The sequence below is a fragment of the Scyliorhinus canicula genome, chromosome 15, assembly GCF_902713615.1.
Source record: "Scyliorhinus canicula chromosome 15, sScyCan1.1, whole genome shotgun sequence".
NCBI lineage: Eukaryota > Metazoa > Chordata > Chondrichthyes > Carcharhiniformes > Scyliorhinidae > Scyliorhinus > Scyliorhinus canicula.
In genome coordinates this window covers 88759717-88780458 of record NC_052160.1, presented here as the reverse complement: position 1 = coordinate 88780458, position 20742 = coordinate 88759717, and the positions used below count along the sequence as shown (strand labels likewise).

The 20742-nt window shown below is 51.9% G+C and overlaps 1 protein-coding gene across 1 annotated transcript in view; it reads left to right on the top strand.

Annotated features, from left to right (window-relative positions):
- LOC119978167 (DENN domain-containing protein 2C-like) overlaps window positions 1–20648 on the top strand; it is a 62737-nt gene extending 42089 nt beyond the window's left edge. The window contains exons 12-17 of the mRNA XM_038819601.1: window positions 2339–2516; window positions 3579–3620; window positions 11519–11630; window positions 14992–15231; window positions 15923–16009; window positions 20076–20648. Coding sequence (XP_038675529.1) covers window positions 2339–2516; window positions 3579–3620; window positions 11519–11630; window positions 14992–15231; window positions 15923–16009; window positions 20076–20107 — 691 coding nt within the window. The 3' untranslated portion in view covers window positions 20108–20648. The remainder of the gene's footprint in view (window positions 1–2338; window positions 2517–3578; window positions 3621–11518; window positions 11631–14991; window positions 15232–15922; window positions 16010–20075) is intronic.
- Window positions 20649–20742: the final 94 nt, after the last annotated feature.

Sequence of the window (20742 nt, the reverse complement as noted above, 5' to 3'; positions counted from 1 at the left end):
ACTATCATCTGATTTCTAATTTGCTGTAACTTGCTCCCCACCCTCTATACAAAATACACACACAAACACACATGTAAGACAGACAAATGAGTGGAAGGGGTGAAAAAAAATTAGTTTCAAATAGGTGTTTCTAGCACCTCAGTCCTCTTCAGACTTCGTTTTCAGTTCGCGGTTTTTACTGTAGATTCATTCAGGTCCCTGTAGTTTCAGGAATACAGCACTCTCAACCTTTTTAGAGAGAGAGAGGGATTAATCTTTTTTTGTTTGCAGCCTGTAATGGTTTTTCTGTAGATTCATTAATTCAGGTTCTCTGCAGCTCCAGGAATACAGCACTCAGCCTTTCTGAAGAAAACACGAAGGAGTGAGAGAGAGTACTTGTTCCTGCATTTGAAGGAGTCAAAATGAAAGTCTTTGGGACTCTGAAAATCATTCCACTGGGACAGGATCCAATCACCACCCGTTACCGGGCAGAGTACGGCCTTTTGGTCCAATTAATTGGCCCCCAGTCAATCAATCAAATCGAGTCCCAGCACCCCCCCCCTTCCTCTCTTTCAATAGATTCTTTCTCGTGTTCCATTTGTTTAATTTGTGACTGAATTTGGCCATTTCCAAAGAGTCAAACTGTATCTCGGGCAACTTTAACTGCTTAGCCGCCGCCATAATTACCTCATCTTTTCACATTGTGTCAGGTACTTTTAACTGCAATGTTTTTGCCAACTCTAACGGTCTGCTTTTAGTCTCTGTCCGTAAGGTACTGTATGTGACCGTCTCCACCCCCAAAAACTTCTGAGCCTCTGAAAGAGCCATTGTCCACAACACGGTCCCTACTTGAACTATAATACCACACCTGAAAATCAACCACAATATGCTCACCCCTCGCTGTCTTTAAGTTCACAAAGCCAATCCAATAGATAGACTTTTATCCCCCTCGAGCCCCCAATTTGTATGGGCCAGGGTTCAGAGAACCCCAAAGTGTATCATGGAGTTCACCTGACCCACAACATTTAATAGATTGTGGTATGGGGAGCACACGGCCCACTCTACAGGTGTGGTACAGCAGAAATGGAAATGTATTTTTTGAAGCAAAACAATGTTTATTTTATGAACTCAAGTTAACCTTTTTAAAACACACTGAACATCTTAGCAACCATTAATTCAAATGCAACACCCAAAGAATATAACACTAAGTAATCTTTTAAGCTTTCCTTTTAACATCCATAAGACTTTAAAAAAAAAAGTATTTTAACAGAAGCAATAGGTTAAAGTCACTACTGAGAGCAGTTATTAGTGTTAAATCACTAAAGGATCGATTTACAGTTTTTAGATTACAGAGAGAGAAATACCCCTTCTGGCTGTGACTGCAGCTATCCAGCTCTGAAAACAAAACTAAAACACACCCTGCAGCAAACAGCCTAAAACAAAAGTAAAAAGCTGACAGTCCAGTCTGCCCACTCTGACATCGCTGCAGTAGTAAACACCCATTTCTTAAAGGTACTCTCACTACAGATATTTATATACACACCCATTTATAAACACCCATTTCTGAAAATACTCTCACATGACAGTTTGGAAAAAGTCTTCTCAAATTCCCTGGTCATCACCTCGGATTTCTCTACTGTGAAGGGTGCGGCCCCACCCAGCGTTTCAAACTCCGCCATCTTTCGTTCTGCCGAGTTGACCCATTCGCTTGATGTCGAACCTTTGCTTGCCCCCTTCTTCCCGACGGATTTCTTGTTTTTTGACATTCCCCCCTCCTTCCTCATGTCTTCCTGCACTTGCTCGTCTTAAAACTGTCCCTGGGACCGGGCATTAAATTCTGAAGAACTGAGCCTCGAGCAGGAAGTACCCAACATGCCAATTCCAGCTACATGCTGCCACCAGAAGTCCCATATTGTAAATTTTGATAACGTATATTGTATTTCATCGCAGGAACCTCTGATGTGAAGGGGGTGGAAAATGTTGTGTATTCATGTTTGTTCCAATTTGGGACAAGGTCACGTTTTAAGAGCCTGGTCAAGTGGCATATTGATGATGCCATTGACAGTTTGGGTGGCTGGGCTAACAGTCAGTCTATTCTAGCAGCCTGTGAGAAAACACCTTTCCAATAAAGCTCCTGATTGTTTGTATCTTTGTGATCTGCATGCCTATCTAACCCACATGCCAGGGGAATGTCTATATATCTTAATGGTCGTGTAATGAGCATGTGCTTCTGTAACCCCCTTTCTGTTTCATTTTCCCCACCTTGCCTTTGAGTCTCGCTGAATCTCGTCAAATGTATTGTAATCATGCCCCTGTTCAATGATGGGTGGCTTTACTCTGTCTTTCTCTTGTGTTCCAGCACCCTCTCTAAATGTGGGCATGCAGCTGTGGCCATGCTGTACCCATTCACCTGGCAGCACACCTACATCCCCGTGCTTCCGGCTGTTATGATCGATATCGTTTGTTCTCCCACTCCTTTCCTTATCGGAATTCATTCAAACTCGGTTGCTCTATTGAATGACCTGCCCATTGAAGAGGTGAGACCTTTGCAAATGATCGTGAGGTTAAGGCCTGGAAATGTAAAGCGCCAATCACCAAAGGGAAACGTTAAGTCTAATTTTACTCAGAGGTTCAATAATAAAGTGTCAACAAAATTGTCATACACACCGTCCAAAGAGGGGTTGTGCGGTCAGTCTGTGAGGGTATCTCCGAAGGCGGGAGGTTTATGTGGTCAGTCCGTGAGTTCCTTAATAAAGGCAGTGGAGGGATATTTTCTTTTTATTGATCATCAGGCATGATGAAAAGTTCCTGTCTATGTCCGATGATTGGTGATTACATGGTCTTGGTTACCTGAACACAATCGCTGTGTGCTGCTGGGGGCCTAACATCCAGCTGTGCGTTTGGGTTGGGATTGACTGGATTCCAGAATTGGCTTTCCCTCAGTCTCTCGCAGCAACTCGTCACCTTGATGCCGAGATCTCAGTAAATCCCTCCTTTCCATCTTTGTCGGAGAGAGCTCTGTACTCGCTTGCTGTCAGTCAGAAAGTTGGGGGCACAAGCCCCACTCCAGTGACTTGAGAGCAAAACCTAGGCTGACATTCCAGTGCAGTACTGAGGGAATGCTGCACTGTCAGAGATGCCTTTCCACTATGTTAAACTGAGGCCTGGCGACCACCTCCGATGGATCTGAAAAATCCCACAACATTACATTGAAGAATCGGTGAGTTATTCCTAGCCAACAATATTTTTCCCTAAACCAACAATCACAAAAAGCAGTGATCTGGTCACGTTGTCACATTGCTGTTTGTGGGACCTTACTGCAGTGTGGCCTACATTACAATACAGTGACTACATTTCAAAAGTACTTTATTGATTGTAAAGAGCTTTGGGATGATCTAAGATGGTGGAAGGTACTATACAAATATAAGTTCTTTAAATTCACTCTCGATTGTTGCAGAGTCTGAAAGATGACCCCAGTTATTAATGTTTAATGTGCAGTCCAGGGGTTCCATGGATTGAGTTTGCTATGTGCGAGCAGAAAGTGGATATCCCTGAAAGAGTAGAACTCACTGGCTAACTATTATTTGTCTATATCCCAGGTGCTGGTGGTCGATCTGTGCGCCGACAGATTCTTGCGGCAGGTGAGTGCAGTGTAGCTTCCATGTGTAAGAACTGAGCTGTATCTAGATCTTGTATACCTTATCATCACTGGGTCAGAATCCTGGATTCCCTCCCTTACTCACAACCAGGAGCTACGGTGGAAGAATCAGTCCAGTATGGTCTTTTGGGGTCAAGCTGGAATTGAACCCGGGTCCCTGGTGTTGAGGCATCAGTGCTAACCACTGTGCCACCCCATATATGATTAAAATTCCAGCTAGTTTCTCCTTATGGTACCAGTAGAACATTGCGGGGCCCGGCTTTAACTGAACGCAACCTATTTTCAACATGGCGGACCTCGCATACCCTTGACACATCATTCGATCCGTAAGCACACTTGTTTAGTATTCATAGTTTTCCTTCTAAGTCGGGTGGCACAGTGGTTGGCACTGCTGTCTCAAGGCGCCAAGGACCCGGATTCGATCCTTGACCCCCGGTCATTGTCCATGTAGAATTTGCACATTCTCCGTGTCTGCGTGGGTCTCACCCCACAACCCGAAAAGGTATGCATGGTAGGTGAATTGGCCATGCTAAATTTCCTCTTAATTTGAAAAAAAAAGAATTGGATACCCTAAATTTTATTTAAAAAAATAGTTTTCTTTCTAAGTCACTAGCTTCTTTGAGTGGTTTCAAAAAAACTTCTCCCCAGTAAAAACAGCTTTTATGGCAATAGGTTTGCATTCCCAGGAGTACGATGCCAAAATAGCCAAAACAATCTTCAAACTCACTTTCCCTACAGGAGATGAGTCTGTCCAGACATCCTGATCCCCTAATCTATCTTCAAAGCCTTGGGCTACAAATCTTGCTTTGGCCTTATACCTGCCATCTGGGAGTACCTTTTCTGTACAGATCCACCAGTGCGAAAAAGCTAGCTGTCTCGTGTCAGTGTATACTCCAAATTCCTTCCAACTTTCTAACTCTGGCTTCTTTTATTAGCTTATTTTCCAGTTTATTAGCAGCTACTAAAATGACTCGGACATGAGGACTTCTACTTCTGTGGAGATTGAGATTGTAAGCTTGCTCTCTCAGCCTCATTCCCGTTAAACTACAACCTTTGCTTAAATCCCTGTCCCTTTCCGGACTACTGTGTCATCTTTCTCCCATAGGAGCAGAATCTTGTTCGCAATTTATTTCTGGGGTCACGGCCACTTTTGGGTTCAGTGTCAGATCTAAAATTCCGTTTTTTGGGTTTCCACTTCGTTACATAGTTTCCCAATCAATAGATCCTGCCTCTTGTCCGTCCTTCTGCACATTTAACCAATTTTTGTAATTTTCAGCGGTTTTTCCCACTCTCCCAGTTACAGTAGCCTCTCTTCTACTTCCTTCTGGCATCTGTGTTACCTTTGTGCCCACTTTAGGTAGTTGTCTTTTTGAACAAATAACGTCATCCTGTGCCTAAATATTACTGTCTCCCATCGTCTGCCCCTCATGACTACCCAGTGTCTGTGAAAGTAAAGTGCAGCCTCACCTTCTCTGTGCTGTTCAGGATCTGTGACTGTATAGTCAGTATCAACCAACAGCAAAGAATGTAACCAAACAAATGATTCCTATGTTGTACCTTTACTAATTTCCCATTACACCCTATTACCTTGCCAGCCTTTTCCACTCATTTTGGCTTTCCCTTTTATAATATACTACATTCCCTTGCCGAAATTGTATCCTCAATTACATTGTGTGGTGCCGTAGGGCTTGCCAAATTCTATCCAAAACCTCAACTTTAATGAAAGCTTGTCTGTCTACATGCAAGGCATTCAGGTGATCAGAAAAAGTAGAATTAATGTCCGTCCCTTCTAGAGTGGGAGGGGGAATGGCATCTGTTAGCACGGAAGGCAACTTTGGATTCCTCCTGTACACCTACTGGTATGTACTGTACGTTCTGGAGTTCAGAATAGAAACCTATAAAATTCTAACAGGACTAGACTGGGTAAATACAGGAAGAATGTTCCCAATGATGGGAGTGTCCAGAAAAAGGGGTCACAGTCTGAGGATACGGGGTGGTTCGTTTAGGACAGAGATGAGGAGAAATGTTTTCACCCAGAGAGGGTTGGCTTGTGGAATTCGTTTCCACAGGAAATGATTGAGGCCAAAACATTGTATGCTTTCAAGAAGCAGTTAGATATAGCACTTGGGGTGATGGGGATCAAAGGATATGGGGGGATGACAGGATTAGGCTATTGACTTGGATAATCAGCCATGATAATGAATGGCGGTGCAGGCTCAAGGCTGAATGGCCTCCTGTTCTTTTCTATGTTTCTATGTACCCCCTCAACATTTTCAAAGAGTTATTTGCATGCACCGTCCATGCCAATGCCATTTGCAACTTAATTTTGGGCAACATAATGTCTATTACTGCATGGTTTCTTTCACAAAGAAGACCACCATGACTTTTGGGCCTGGCTCTACCTTCATCCCCGTAACCTTCAACATTGCCTCAACAAAGGTAGTCCAGAGCCCGCAAAGTCTGGGGCAGGCCCAAAACCATGTGGGTGTGGATGGCCAGGCCTCTCTGGCACCGTTCACATTTGTCCTCCACCTCCAGAAGAACGTGCTCATTTGGGTTCTGGTCAGGTGCGCTTTGTGCACCACCTTTAGCTCAGCCCTCTGCACGTGAAGCCCTGTTGTGCTTGGATCTAGAGTTGTCGTCTTTCCCCCCCCCCCCCCCCCCCTTCTGTGCCTCGTTCCTCTTCCCGTTTTACACTCATCCCATCCGGGGGGAGCGTGCCTCCTCCAACAGTCGTCTGTGCAGGTCCCCACTATTCCCTTTCCCCAAGTCAGCTATGCTCAATAGTTCCTCTACCAGTGTCTCGGCATCTATGGGAACCTCGTCGTTTCCCTATCACGGAAGTTTTTTATCTGTATGTATCTTAATTCGTTCCCTGTGGTTAGTTGGAACCTCTCCATGAGTTCCACCAAAATCGCTAGTCTCGTCCGTGTACATGTCACCTCGTCCTGTCTGCACCTTTTAAAGGTGGCATCCATAGTTGCTTATAGTTGGAGGCCATGGTGGACATTTCGGTCAGGCTGAAGTATTGCCTCAACTGGTACCATATTCAGAGTGTGGTGCCCGCTACTGGACTGTTTGGTTGGAGGGGATGGGAGTGCTGTTGTGTCTAGAGCGCGGAGGGATTGCCCTCTCCAGGAACTCTCCTCCATCTTCACCCATTTTGCTTCCGGGTTCCTTCACTCAGCCCCTCTTTCTGCTGTGGCCGCCCAGTGGTAGCTTGTAGGTTTGGAAGAGCCAGGCACTCGTGCATCTTTTCCTTTGTATGACCCTTTTTTTGGATCCTTGAATTCTTTCGATTTTCCTCCCTCCCCGCCCATACACAAACACTTGATTAGTTTATCTACCATGTTAAAGAAGACCGTGGGGATGTAGATCAATAGAGACCTGAACAGGAGAAGGAACCTGGGCAGCACGTTCATCTTGATTGTCTGTACCTTCGCTGCAGCGAGGGTGAGAGTGTGTCATTTTTAATTTCCTCCTCCAGACTCATCAGGTTCCATTTGTGGATCCGTGGGCAATCTGGATCCACAGGTAGTGGAATTTGTTTTGGACTTGTTTGAACAGTAATCCCTCCACACCTGTGCCTCTCCCTTACAGATTCACTATGAAGCTTTCACTTTTGCTCAGGTTGAATTTGTAGCCTGAGAAGGCTCCAAACTTCTTCAAGAGCTTCATGATCCCTTCCATGCTGGCCCAGGGGGTTGAGACAGAGAGAAGCAGCCTATCTGCGTAGTGTGAGACTCTATGCTCTCTGCCTCCTCACAGGATAACTTTCCAGCCTATCGCCGCTCTGAGGGCGATTGCCAGTGGCTCGAATACCAGGGCGAACAGCAGCGGGGTCAGCAGGCATCGCTGCCTTGTTCCCCTGTGCAGCTGGAAGTAGTAGAGCTGGTGGTGTTAGTCCGCACGCTCGCCATGGGAGTGTTGTACAAAGGTTTCATCCAGACGGTGAACCCTGAGCCAAGCCCAAACCGCTCCAGTGCCTCTGAGGTATTTCCACTCAATGCTGACTAGGGCCTTTTCTACCTCCGGGGAGATGATCATTTCTGGTGTTCTCTCCCTGGATGGGATCATTATCACTTTCAGCAAGCACCTGATGTTCAATGTTAGCTGCCTGCCCCTGACAAAGGTCATCTGGTCTTCCGCAACTACCTCTGGCATTCAGCCCTCCAGCTACCTAGCCAGGATTTTTGCTAAAATGTTCGCATCTACGTTGAGCAGCCAGATGGGTCTGTAGGAACTGCACTCAATCGAGTCTTTGTCTTTTTTGGGTATCAGCGATATTGAGGCTTGCGCCAGTGCTGGTGGCAGAGTGCCCCTCACCAGCGAAACTGTGAACATCTGCAGGTGTAGGGTCTGAGCTGGCGCAAATGCTTTGTAGAAGTCCACCGGAGATCCATCTGGCCCTAACGCCTTCCCCACCTGTATGGAGATTATGCTCTCCGTGACATCCCCCAGGCCTAATGGTGTTTCCAGGCCCCGTCTCTTATCTTTACCCCGCGCCTGGCATGTCTAAATGTCCAACCCGTCGAAGAACTGCACCATCCTCGGTCCTCCTCGGGGTGGGGGGGGGGTGACCGTTTCCGGTTTGGCTACCAGCCTGCTGCTGTTGTCACTAACCTGTGCTGTTTTCCTCGTGGCTGCCTGCTTTCTTAGCTGCTGAGCCAGCAGGCAGCTGGCTCTGTCTCAGTGTTTGTAGAAGGTTCCCCCATGTCTGGCGGAGTTGGTGCATTGCTTTCCTTGTGGAGAGCAGGTCACCATCAGTACCAATCAACAGAAGCTCTAGGGTCAGGGCCACAGAGTATCGCCGGTCCACCTCCAGCATGGAGCCAATCAGCCGCCCTCCATTCTCTATCTCTGCGCGCTTTGTAAACAATGATCACTCCTGTGATCCCAGCCTTCAGTGCCTCCCAGAGCGTGGAGGGTGAGACGTCCCCATTCTGGTTATTGTTAATGTACCTGTCAATGGTCTGTGATATTGTTTCACAAAAGGCTTTATTGGCCAGGAGGGCCGTGTCCAACTTCTATGGGGGGCATTAGGCCCGGGCTGTCTCCAACTTCATAGCTATGTAGTGTGGAGTGTGGTTGGAGATTGCAATTGCGGAGTATTCCGCTCTTACTAATCCTGGAAGCACCAATTTCCCCACTACAACAGAGTCAATCCGGGTATATACTTTGTGTACTGGAGAAGATGGAGAACTCCTTCTCCCCTGGATGCGTGAATCTCGATGAACTTGCCGAGTATTTTCGCCATGTTAGATTTTGTTCCCCCCCCCACCCCAATTTTGGAGTTTGATCTGTCCGTTCGTGAGTCCTTTACACAGATAAAGCACCTCTTCCCCCCCCCCCCCCCCCCCCCCCCACCACAACCACCATGATGAGTGGGTGTGTTTTTATGTCATAGATGGTGCATGTTTATGTTGGAGATTTCCGCCATGGCCGTCTTTATGAATTTAGTGTCGTCTCAGTTGGGAGCATAACCCAGGACCACTGCTCCATTTTCAGAGCACTGCTGACCATGACGTACCATCCCGCTGGGGTCGGTAGCCGTCCCGCTGGGGTCGGTAGCCGTCCCGCTGGGGTCGGTAGCCGTCCCGCTGGGGTCGGTAGCCGTCCCGCTGGGGTCGGTAGCCGTCCCGCTGGGGTCGGTAGCCGTCCCGCTGGGGTCGGTAGCCGTCCCGCTGGGGTCGGTAGCCGTCCCGCTGGGGTCGGTAGCCGTCCCGCTGGGGTCGGTAGCCGTCCCGCTGGGGTCGGTAGCCGTCCCGCTGGGGTCGGTAGCCGTCCCGCTGGGGTCGGTAGCCGTCCCGCTGGGGTCGGTAGCCGTCCCCTTACTGAGCAGTATGGCTACACCCCTAGCTCTCGTCCCGTAGCATAAATGGTACATCTGTCCCACCCAGCCTGTGGTCGGTTCCTTCTCCCTCAGGTGGGTCTCCTGGAGGAAGAGTATGAAGACTATGTCGGCCCTCATACTTTTCAGGTGGTCGAAGACCCAGGATATTTTCACTAGGCCGTTAAGTCCCCTGACATTCCAGGTGACTATTCTGATGAGGGGGCTTTCTGTTTCCCCCCCGCCCGCCCGCCCCCCCCCCCCCACCTTATGGGATCAACCATATTTACCTTGTAGATGTGCCCCTGCACTCCGGGGTTTCCCTTTTGTTCAGGGAGCCTCCAAAGTGGCTGCTTGCTGTGCTGCCTTAGTTTTCCTTCCTGCCATGTGCATTCTGTTATAGCCACCCCCACCCATCCCTTTTGCTTTCCTTCAGGTCTGTTTCTCCACGCCCCTATTGTTGTCCTTTCTCTCCCCCCACCCCTGTTTCTCCCCCCCCCATCACCCCTCTTGCTACTCCTTCGTTGGTGGTGAGCCACCTTTTTTGCGTCCACTCAGCATGGATTCGCTGACCGTGAAGTCTAGAAGTGGACTATCCGACTAATTAACTTCAGTATTTGGTAACATGGATAGACAAATGTCGAACGAGGCCTGACTGTGTTCCTGGCCCCCTGATAGGGATTGATCGGGGCCATGTGTAACCAGTCAGTGAACTTGTCCAAGTGTAGCAGAAAGGGGAAAGATAATGAGTAGAAGGTAGTTTGTACTTGTCTTTCGGCATCTGCTGAAGGAATGAGCAGAGAGGTTACTGATGACAGAACTGTAATTGCCCTTATCGCTGCCAGACACGTCAGGAACATGGTGGTTTACAGTTGGATCTTGCTGAGCCAGGGGCCCCCTTCTGGAGTGGAGACCCTGGGAGGGAACCAGCATCTTCACTGCCGTGAGGAGCTGTCTCAGCAGCACCGACTGGCAGGTTGCCGAGGAGTAGGGAGAAAGGAGGATCCATGATGCCAGGTATCAGCAGTGTCTGCTCATCCTTACCTGGGCAGCAGCCAAGAGTGAACCCTGCTCCATTTGCCTGGTTGGCAATCATAGAATTCCTGCAGTGCAGGAGGAGGCCATTCGGCCCTATGAGTCTGCATAGATCCTCTTAAACAGCACCCTAACAAGGCCCACTCCACCATCCTATCCCTGTAACCCTATCTAATTTATGATCCCACGGAGTGTAGGCAAGCAGTTAAAGCCACAACCTGATCAGCCATGATCTTATTTCAGGGCAGAATAGATTTGATGGGCCGAATAACCTACTCCAGCTCCTAGATCTTATTGTATGATTGGACTGATACTTGGATTGAAGTATTTCAGCCAGTCAGGGGGAGAGAAGACTGAGAGGCAGCAATATGTTGAACTCTGAGAGGTTCCAAATTGCAGGCTTAAGGATATGGGCCAAGCTTGAGTGAGATAATGTTCAGTTTGGGACATTTGCGGAAGGGGCCATCAAAGGGAGCAGAAGGGGTGCAAAAGTGAGAGGAAGTCAGCAGGTACTTGAGGGATTGGGCCATTAAGAGGTGTTTATTCAGCTGAATCTCAGAATCTGTTCCAGCCCTAAATTTTCGTGTGTCCCTCTGTGAAAGGCTCTCTGGACATTTATTGTTTTTTGCGCTTCCTGTCTATTTCAAGGGGGACTGTTGACCTAAGCAGGGCGGTGATCACCCTGTCTCACCCCTGTCATGGTTACATACCTGTGCAATAATTTATTTCAAAGCAGTTTGTTGCTTTCATGTATGTTTAGTAAAACATGTCAGTGAAAGTAGTGACTGTTTGGTTTGGTGTGGATATTATGTACAGTTTCTAAATTAGTCATTCCTGACATACTTCCCATTAGTCTGTTCCCATGTGAAGGCCATAGGCCTTGCTTCTGAAATGTGGAGTATGTGGCACACTCTGGTGGCACAGGCAAGTCACTGCAACTCGCTGTCTGAAAGTCTGCATGTATTGTTTTCATCGGAGAATCTCCCATTTCCCCCCCTCTCCTCCCCCCTCCACAGATGGATGACGAGGATTCCATTCTACCACACAAACTGCGAGCTGCGCTGGAGCAGATCCTTGAGCTGAGGAATGAAATGCTTACTGTGCAAGAGGAAGTTGACAGTGGAGCTGGTGAGTAAAAGGAAGCTTCAGATCTGGCAATGACTGTGATTGGAGGGAAAATAGGAGCTTGGCAAACCGCAATGTGGATCAGTGCATTAGGGAGAGGGTGGAACGGATCAACAATTGGGAACCGAATCTCAAGAAAAGGGGTGGTGGCACAGTGGTTAGCACTGCTGCCTCAATGCCAGGGACCCGGGTTCCATTTCGGCCTCGGGTGACTGTGGAGTTTACACGTTCTCCCCGTGTCTCTGTGGGTTTCCTCCGCATGCTCCGGTTTCCTCCCACAGTCCACACTCCCTCCACTAACCTCCCTCCCTCCTTCCACCAACCTCCCTCCTTCCACCAACCTCCCTCCCTCCATCAACCTCCCTCCCTCAACCTCCCTCCCTCAACCTCCCTCCCTCCCTCCCTCCCTCAACCCTCCCTCCCTCAACCTCCCTCCCTCAACCTCCCTCCCTGCACCAACCCTCCCTCCCTCCCTCCACCAACCCTCCCTCCCTCCCTCCACCAATCTCCCTCCCTCCCTCCACCAATCTCCCTCCCTCCACCAACCTCCCTCCCTCCACCAACCCTCCCTCCCTCCCTCCCTCCCTCCACCAACCCTCCCTCCCTCCCTCCACCAACCCTCCCTCCCTCCCTCCCTCCACCAACCTCCCTCCCTCCCTCCCTCCACCAACCTCCCTCCCTCCCTCCACCAACCTCCCTCCCTCCCTCCACCAACCTCCCTCCCTCCCTCCCTCCACCAACCTCCCTCCCTCCCTCCCTCCACCAACCTCCCTCCCTCCCTCCCTCCACCAACCTCCCTCCCTCCCTCCACCACCTCCCTCCCTCCCTCCACCAACCTCCCTCCCTCCCTCCACCAACCTCCCTCCCTCCCTCCACCAACCTCCCTCCCTCCCTCCACCAACCTCCCTCCCTCCCTCCACCAACCTCCCTCCCTCCCTCCACCAACCTCCTCCCTCCCTCCACCAACCCCTCCCCTCCCTCCCCACCTCCCTCCCTCCCTCCACCTCCCTCCCTCCCTCCCTCCACCAACCTCCCTCCCTCCCTCCACCAACCTCCCTCCCTCCCTCCCTCCACCAACCTCCCTCCCCCTCCCTCCACCAACCTCCCTCCCTCCCTCCCTCCACCAACCTCCCTCCCTCCCTCCCTCCACCAACCTCCCTCCCTCCCTCCACCAACCTCCCTCCCTCCCTCCACCAACCTCCCTCCCTCCCTCCACCAACCTCCCTCCCTCCCTCCACCAACCTCCCTCCCTCCCCTCCACCAACCTCCCTCCCTCCCTCCACCAACCTCCCTCCCTCCCTCCACCAACCTCCCTCCCTCCCTCCACAACCTCCCTCCCTCCCTCCACCAACCTCCTCCCTCCCTCCCTCCACCAACCTCCCTCCCTCCCTCCACCAACCTCCCTCCCTCCCTCCACCAACCTCCCTCCCTCCCTCCACACCTCCTCCTCCCTCCCTCCACACCTCCTCCCTCCCTCCACACCTCCCTCCCTCCCTCCCTCCACACCTCCTCCCTCCCTCCACACCTCCTCCCTCCCTCCCTCCACACCTCCCTCCCTCCCTCCACACCTCCTCCCTCCCTCCACCACCCTCCCTCCCTCCCTCCACCAACCTCCCTCCCTCCCTCCACCACCTCCCTCCCTCCCTCCACCAACCTCCCTCCCTCCCTCCACCAACCGCCCTCCCCTCCCTCCACCAACCTCCCTCCCTCCCTCCACCACCTCCCTCCCCTCCCTCCCTCCACCAACCTCCCTCCCTCCTCCCTCCACCAACCTCCCTCCCTCCCTCCTCCACCAACCTCCCTCCCTCCCCCTCCACCAACCTCCCTCCCTCCCCTCCACCAACCTCCCTCCCTCTCCCTCCACCAACCTCCCTCCCTCCCTCCACCACCTCCCTCCCTCCCTCCACCCACCTCCCTCCCTCCCTCCACCACCCTCCCTCCCTCCCTCCACCAACCTCCCCTCCCTCCCTCCACCAACCTCCCTCCCTCCCTCCACCAACCTCCCTCCCTCCCTCCACCAACCTCCCTCCCTCCCTCCACCAACCTCCCTCCCTCCCTCCACCAACCTCCCTCCCTCCCTCCACCAACCTCCCCTCCCTCCCTCCCCAACCTCCCTCCCTCCCTCCACCAACCTCCCTCTCCTCCCTCCACCAACCTCCCTCCCTCCCTCCACCAACCTCCCTCCCTCCCTCCCCAACCCCCTCCCTCCCTCCCTCCACCAACCTCCCTCCCTCCCTCCACAACCTCCCTCCCTCCCTCCACCAACCTCCCTCCCTCCCTCACCAACCTCCCTCCCTCCCTCCCTCCACCAACCTCCTCCCTCCCTCCACCAACCTCCCTCCCTCCCTCCACCAACCTCCCTCCCTCCCTCCACCAACCTCCTCCCTCCTCCACCAACCTCCCTCCCTCCCTCCACCACCCTCCCTCCCTCCCTCCACCAACCGTCCCTCCCTCCCTCCACCAACCTCCCTCCCTCCCTCCACCAACCTCCCTCCCTCCCTCCACCAACCTCCCTCCCTCCCTCCCCCAACCTCCCTCCCTCCCTCCACCAACCTCCCTCCTCCTCCACCAACCTCCCTCCCTCCCTCCCTCCACCAACCCTCCCTCCCTCCCTCCACCAACCTCCCTCCCTCCCTCCACCAACCTCCCTCCCTCCCTCCACCAACCTCCCTCCCTCCCTCCACCAACCTCCCTCCCTCCCTCCACCAACCTCCCTCCCTCCCTCCACCAACCTCCCTCCCTCCCTCCACCAACCTCCCTCCCTCCCTCCACCAACCTCCCTCCCTCCCTCCACCAACCTCACCTTCCTACCACCCTGAACCACCTTGTACACAAATAACTCTCTAGTACTTTGCCTGCTAAAGTATCAGACTTGGGGCCACCTGATCCTGCCTGAGTCAGCACAAGGTGTGTTTATCCACGGATCACTGCTGGTGCTCATCAACTAGTTCCAGTTTCTGGTTGGCTACAAACAGGCGGGGACCTGGCATGGGTTGCTGGGGGGGGGGGGGACAGGTAGGGATAGGTTGTGTTGTCGCTTGGTTTATTCAAACATGAATGAAAGGCTGGAAAAGACCAGCACATCCATCAAGCTTCCCCCTTGGACATACTGCCCCAAACATCACAATTGGACATTTGCTGCTCCCTCACCGTTTGCTGCTCCCTCACACCTACTTCCTCCCTGGAGTCATGTGATCTCCTGACAGAAGCACAAAATCCAGAGCCAATAAAAGGAATGTGAAAAATTCCACCCCCCCAAGTCGTCTTCAGCAATTGAAACTTATCCAGAGATTGGATCACCTTTTAGCTGTAATTAAAAAGAAAATGCTCACCACCTTGAATGTTCTTCCGTCTTGTTCCTCAGGTTTGAGCTCTCTCAGCACCCTCATTTCGGAAGCATGCGTCAGATTCTTCGTGGAGATTGCCGGCCACTACTCCCTCCACATGTCAGTCAATGAGAAGGGCGAGCGGTTCTTTCAGAGAGATGCCTTCCGCAAATCCCACACCTCCAAGAATGTTCGGCAGTTCCTGGAGCTTTTCATGGAGACCCAAATGTTTGCTGGCTTCGTGCAGGACAGGGAGCTCAGGAAAAGTGGAGTCAAAGGTCAGTATGGGTTAAATTCAGGGATCGCTGGTCTTGGTAGCCATGCCAGTAACTCCCATGGCTGGGGCATCCATGTTTTCTTCTGACTCTATTGTAGCGGAATAAATGGCGGCTGTTGGGTCCAGAGGACATAGGAGTTTGTGCACTTCGAGACTGTCCATACTCCTAAGAAATATCAATATGTAAAGTCACTCTGGCTGAGTGGGTGAGCAGGTGTGGGAGTTAGACTCTCTGACACCTGAGGTATAGAGATAAGAGGAGGCATTACAGTCAGCAGGGTAAGGGACGCAAAGGAAAATGGACAGGATTAGTATTCTGCGCCTTTCTGCCCCAACAGGCAGGATGTACTCCCAACCCTAGAGGATAAGGAGGATGGCGGAAGGATGGATGTCCGCTGTGGACTAAGGGGTAGGGGTGCAGAGTATACTGGTTGCAGCTATAGGCGATTTGGTAATTAGCACAATGAAGTTGCACTCCTTTTCATATAATTGTGAGAAGTGAAGATCGGGTTTGAAGAAAGAAAGAATGGGCCTGTAATAATAGGCTGCAGACGCCGATCCAGCTGTCAACCTGTTCCTCTGGCACTGTCTATAGTCAGCTACCACCCCCTCCTCCCCTGCAAGCCCATCCTGTGAAATTAGGTTATACCAGCACATTTATCAGTAATGATATCTGGGTGTTATTGACGCAGGTCTCTTTGAGGTGCGAGCAGGGGAATATCTGGAGACTATTCCTGAAACTGGACCAAGTGGAGTCAACAGGTTCCTTAAAGGCCTGGGTGAGTATTGAACAGAGAGTCCTCTAGGTTCTCAATCTGTACCCTAACTGAGGACAGGATCCCCTCTCCACGCTCCCCTCTCCCCTCTCCACGCTCCCCTCTCCCCTCTCCACGCTCCCCTCTCCACGCTCCCCTCTCCACGCTCCCCTCTCCGCGCTCCCCTCTCCGCGCTCCCCTCTCCCCTCTCCCCTCTCCGCGCTCCCCTCTCCGCGCTCCCCTCTCCACGCTCCCCTCTCCACGCTCCCCTCTCCGCGCTCCCCTCTCCACGCTCCCCTCTCCGCGCTCCCCTCTCCGCGCTTCCCCTCTCCGCGCTCCCCTCTCCGCGCTCCCCTCTCCGCGCTCCCCTCTCCACGCTCCCCTCTCCACGCTCCCTCTCCGCGCTCCCCTCTCCGCGCTCCCCTCTCCGCGCTCCCCTCTCCGCGCTCCCCTCTCCGCGCTCCCCTCTCCGCGCTCCCCTCTCCGCGCTCCCCTCTCCACGCTCCGCGCTCCCCTCTCCGCGCTCCCCTCTCCCCGCTCCCCTCTCCACGCTCCCCTCTCCGCGCTCTCCCCTCTCCGCGCTCCCCTCTCCGCGCTCCCCTCTCCGCGCTCCCCTCTCCGCTCCCCCCTCCGCGCTCCCCCTCCGCGCTCCCCTCTCCGCGCTCCCCTCTCCGCGCTCCACCCCCTCCACGCTCCCCTCCTCCGCGCTCCCCCCCCGCGCTCCCCCCTCACACGCTCCCGCCCCTCCACGCTCTCCCCCTCCACGCTTCCCCTCTTCCGCGCTCCCCTCTCCACCTGCTCCCCTCGCCACGCTCACCCCCTCCACGCTCCCCCCTCCGCGCTCCCCTCTCCCCGCTCCCCTCTCCCCGCTCCCCTCTCCGCGCTCCCCCCTCCGCGCTCCCCCCTCCGCGCTCCCCCTCTCCACGCTTCCGCTCTCCCTCCGCGCGCGCCACTCTCCGCGCTCCCTCTCCGCTCGCCCCTCTCCGCGCTCCCCCCTCCGCGCTCCCCCCTCCACGCTCCCCCCTCCAACGCTCCCCCCATCCACGCTCTACCCCCTCCAACGTCCCCCCCCTTCGCAACAGCCCCCCCCTCCACGCTCCCCCCTCCAACGCTCCCCTCCTCCACGCTCCCCTCTCCACGCTCCCCCACCCTCCCTCACCTTGTAAGCAGCCTCTGGGAAAACCTCTCTAATGTAAAAACATAGGAATTAGGAGCAGGATTAGGCCGTTCAGCCCTCGAGCCTGCCCTACCATTCGATAAGGTCAAGGCTGATCTAATTGTAACCTCGACTTCACATTCCTTCCTATCTCCGGTAGCCTTCCACCCTCTTGAAAATCGAGAATCTGGCCATCATTGCCATAAAAATATTCAAAAACTCTGCTTCCACTGCCTTTTGAGGAAGAGAGTTCCAGAGATTCACATCTCTGAGAGAACATTTCGCATCATCTCGGTCTTAAATGGACCACCACTTATTTTTAAACGGTGAGTCCGAGGTATAGATTCTCCAAGAGGGAACATCCTCTCCACATCCACCCTGTCACCTCAGGATCTTGCATGTTTCAATCAAGTTGCCTCTTACTCTTCTGAACTTGAGCAGATACAAGCCTAGCCTATATAACCTTTCCTCATAAGGCAACCCACCCATTCCAGATATTTATCTGGTAAACCTTCTCTGAACTGCTTACAGCGCATTTCCATCTTTCCTGAAATAAGGAACCCAATACTGCAGACGGTATTCAAGATGTGGCCTCACCAATGCCCTGTACAACTGAAGCGTAACCTCCTTATTTTTGGAATCCATTCCCCTCGCAATAAACGGGTAGCATAGAATTTCATAGAATTTACAGTGCAGAAGGAGGCCATTCAGCCCATCGAGTCTGCACCGGCTCTTGGAAAGAGCACCCTACCCAAGGTCAACAACTCCACCCTATCCCCATAACCCAGTAACCCCACCCAACACTAAGGGCAATTTTGGACACTAAGGGCAATTTATCATGGCCAATCCACCTAACCTGCACTTCCTTGGACCGTGGGAGGAAACTGGAGCACCCGGAGGAAACCCACGCACACACGGGGAGGATGTGCAGACTCCGCACACACAGTGACCCAAGCCGGAATCGAACTGGGACCCTGGAGCTGTGAAGCGATTGTGCTATCCACAATGCTACCGTGCTGCCCCCATGGTAGCACGGTGGTTAGCACAATTGCTTCACAGCTCCAGGGTCCCAGGTTCGATTCCTGGCTTGGTTCACTGTGTGGAGTCTGCACGTTCTCCCCGTGTGTGCGTGGGTTTCCTCCGGGTGCTCCGGTTTCCTCCCACACTCCAAGGATGTGCAGGTTAGGTGGATTGGCCATGCTAAAAATTGCCCTTAGTGTTGGGTGGGGTTACTGGGTTATGGGGATAGGGTGGAGGTGTTGACCTTGGGTAGGGTGCTCTTTCCAGGAGCTGGTGCAGACTCGATGGGCCGAATGGCGGCCTCCTGTACTGTAAATTCTAAAAAAAACAACGATCACATTCTATTCAATTTCCTAATTATTTACTGTACCTGTATACCAACATTTTGTCATTCACGCACTAGGGCACCCAGATTCCTCTGCACCAGCTCTGCAATCTCTCACCATTTAGACAATAAGCTTCTTTTTTATTCTTCCTGCCAAATTTTGCATTTGCCAACATTACCGTCCACTTGCCAGATCTTTGCTCACTCACTTAACCTTTGTGTCTTATTGTGGCCTCCTTATGTCCTCTTCCCAATGTACTTTTTTCTTTATCTTCCTGTCATCAGCAAATTTCACAACCTTGCATTTGATTTCTGCAAAGAAGGCATTTGTATAAATTGTGACATGTTGAGGCCCCAGCATTGATTCCAATGTTACTCCACTCATTACGCCACTCTCCATGCCCTCTCACCCCACCAATTTCCATTCTCACTAAATCCAGAAAGACGTCTTCCTGGCCCACTAGCCCTCCTGCCCCCACCCCCCAGGTCTCCTCCTCCCACTTCTCCCTAATTCACACTGTATCCCATCTGAGGGAAGCCTCCACTTCTCCCCACCCTCATTCACAGACACCATCGAGCCTGAGGAGGATCTCCAAACTCATTCACTGTACCTGCTACAAGGGAGTTGGTACAGAGGAGGATGTGATCATTTTTTAATTTATCGAACCACTACAATGTAGAAAGAGACCATTTGGCCAATCCAGCCAGCACTGACCCTCTGAGTAAATGCCCTACCTAGGTCCACTCCCCACCCTATTCCTGTAACCCCACCTAACCTGTACACCCCTGGACACACCAGGAGGCAATTTTATCATGGCCAATCCACTTAACCAGCGCACCTTTGGACTGTGGGAGGAAACCCAAGCAGGGACGGGGAGAAAGTGTAAATTCCACACAGACAGTCATCAAAGGCTGGAATTGAACCTGGGTCCCTGGTGCTGTGAAGCAGCTGTGCTAACCACTGCGTCACTGTGCCACCCAGAGGATGTGATCATTGAGTTATGAATTGGCTGGCACAAATTGCCCATTCCTTCTTCATGAAGGCTCAGTCCTCCTTCACCAAGGCGCAGGATCCAAATGTCAGGATCCAGAACCAGAGTACATCACCGTCCGTACTGGTACCTGCTTCAAATGGCAGGATTCAGAACCAGAGTACATCACCGTCCGTACTGGTACCTGCTTCAAATGTCAGGATCCAGAACCAGAGTACATCATCGTCCGTACTGGTACCTGCTTCAAATGTCAGGATCCAGAACCAGAGTACATCACCATCCGTACTGGTACCTGCTCCAAAAGAAGCATCCCTGGTTTCATGTCCAAAGCAGGTATTGAGACCCTCTGCAGGTGCCAATAAGCCCAATGTCAAAAACCTGGAAATATTTTAAAAGATGCGATAAACACAGGTATTGTTGGATATAAATGTTTTAAAGTACACATTTCTGCCCAGTTATACTCGGGGAGAAGCTGAGCAAGCCAAGTATAGCAGAACACAGTAGATAGTGTGTGTAACTGGAGTGCCCCAAGAGATTAATCTTCCCATCACAGAAGGCCCCTGCATATTTCAGTAATTGCGCTTTTCTCATTAACAGGGAATAAAATGAAATTTCTTTCCAAGAAGTGAAACCAGGTCCAGTGTTATGAACATTTACCACCACGGACTCCGTAACTGAGCATCTTCTGACCATTCCATGTGAGTGACTCGCGATCGTACTCGTTACTTCACCACCCACTTATGCTGGTCACTTGGGTGGCTGGACTGACCCTGGGATTGTGTCATTTGCGCAGAGCTGGCAAGTTGCCCACACAGGCTCACCTTGCTGTACTGAGAATGTGTGCATGGCGGTATCCTCAACACCAGCTGGATCTTGTGCTTCATTCTGACGTTGAAGAGTTTCAACTCTCCATGTAAGGGCATGTCCATTTTCTACTCCTCTCTGTCCAGCTGTGGTGAAGCCAAAATGAATTAGGAGGCCAATCACAAGACTGATGTGAACCTACAAGGCTGTTGGAACATTCTTGGCTCATTGACTAAATAAACCTGCCCTCGCAGCTTCCACTTGTTTTTTATTTTAAATAAATGCTTCCATTGTTCTTCCTGAAGTCCATTCCATGTATCCATCACCCTTGCTGTAAAGAAGGGCTTCCTCACATCTGCCCTAAATGTGTCTTTCACTGATTTGAACCTGTGCTGATGTTGAGAGTTAATTGATATAATGATTGGTGTACCTGGATCACAGATATATCAGTCTAGGAGCT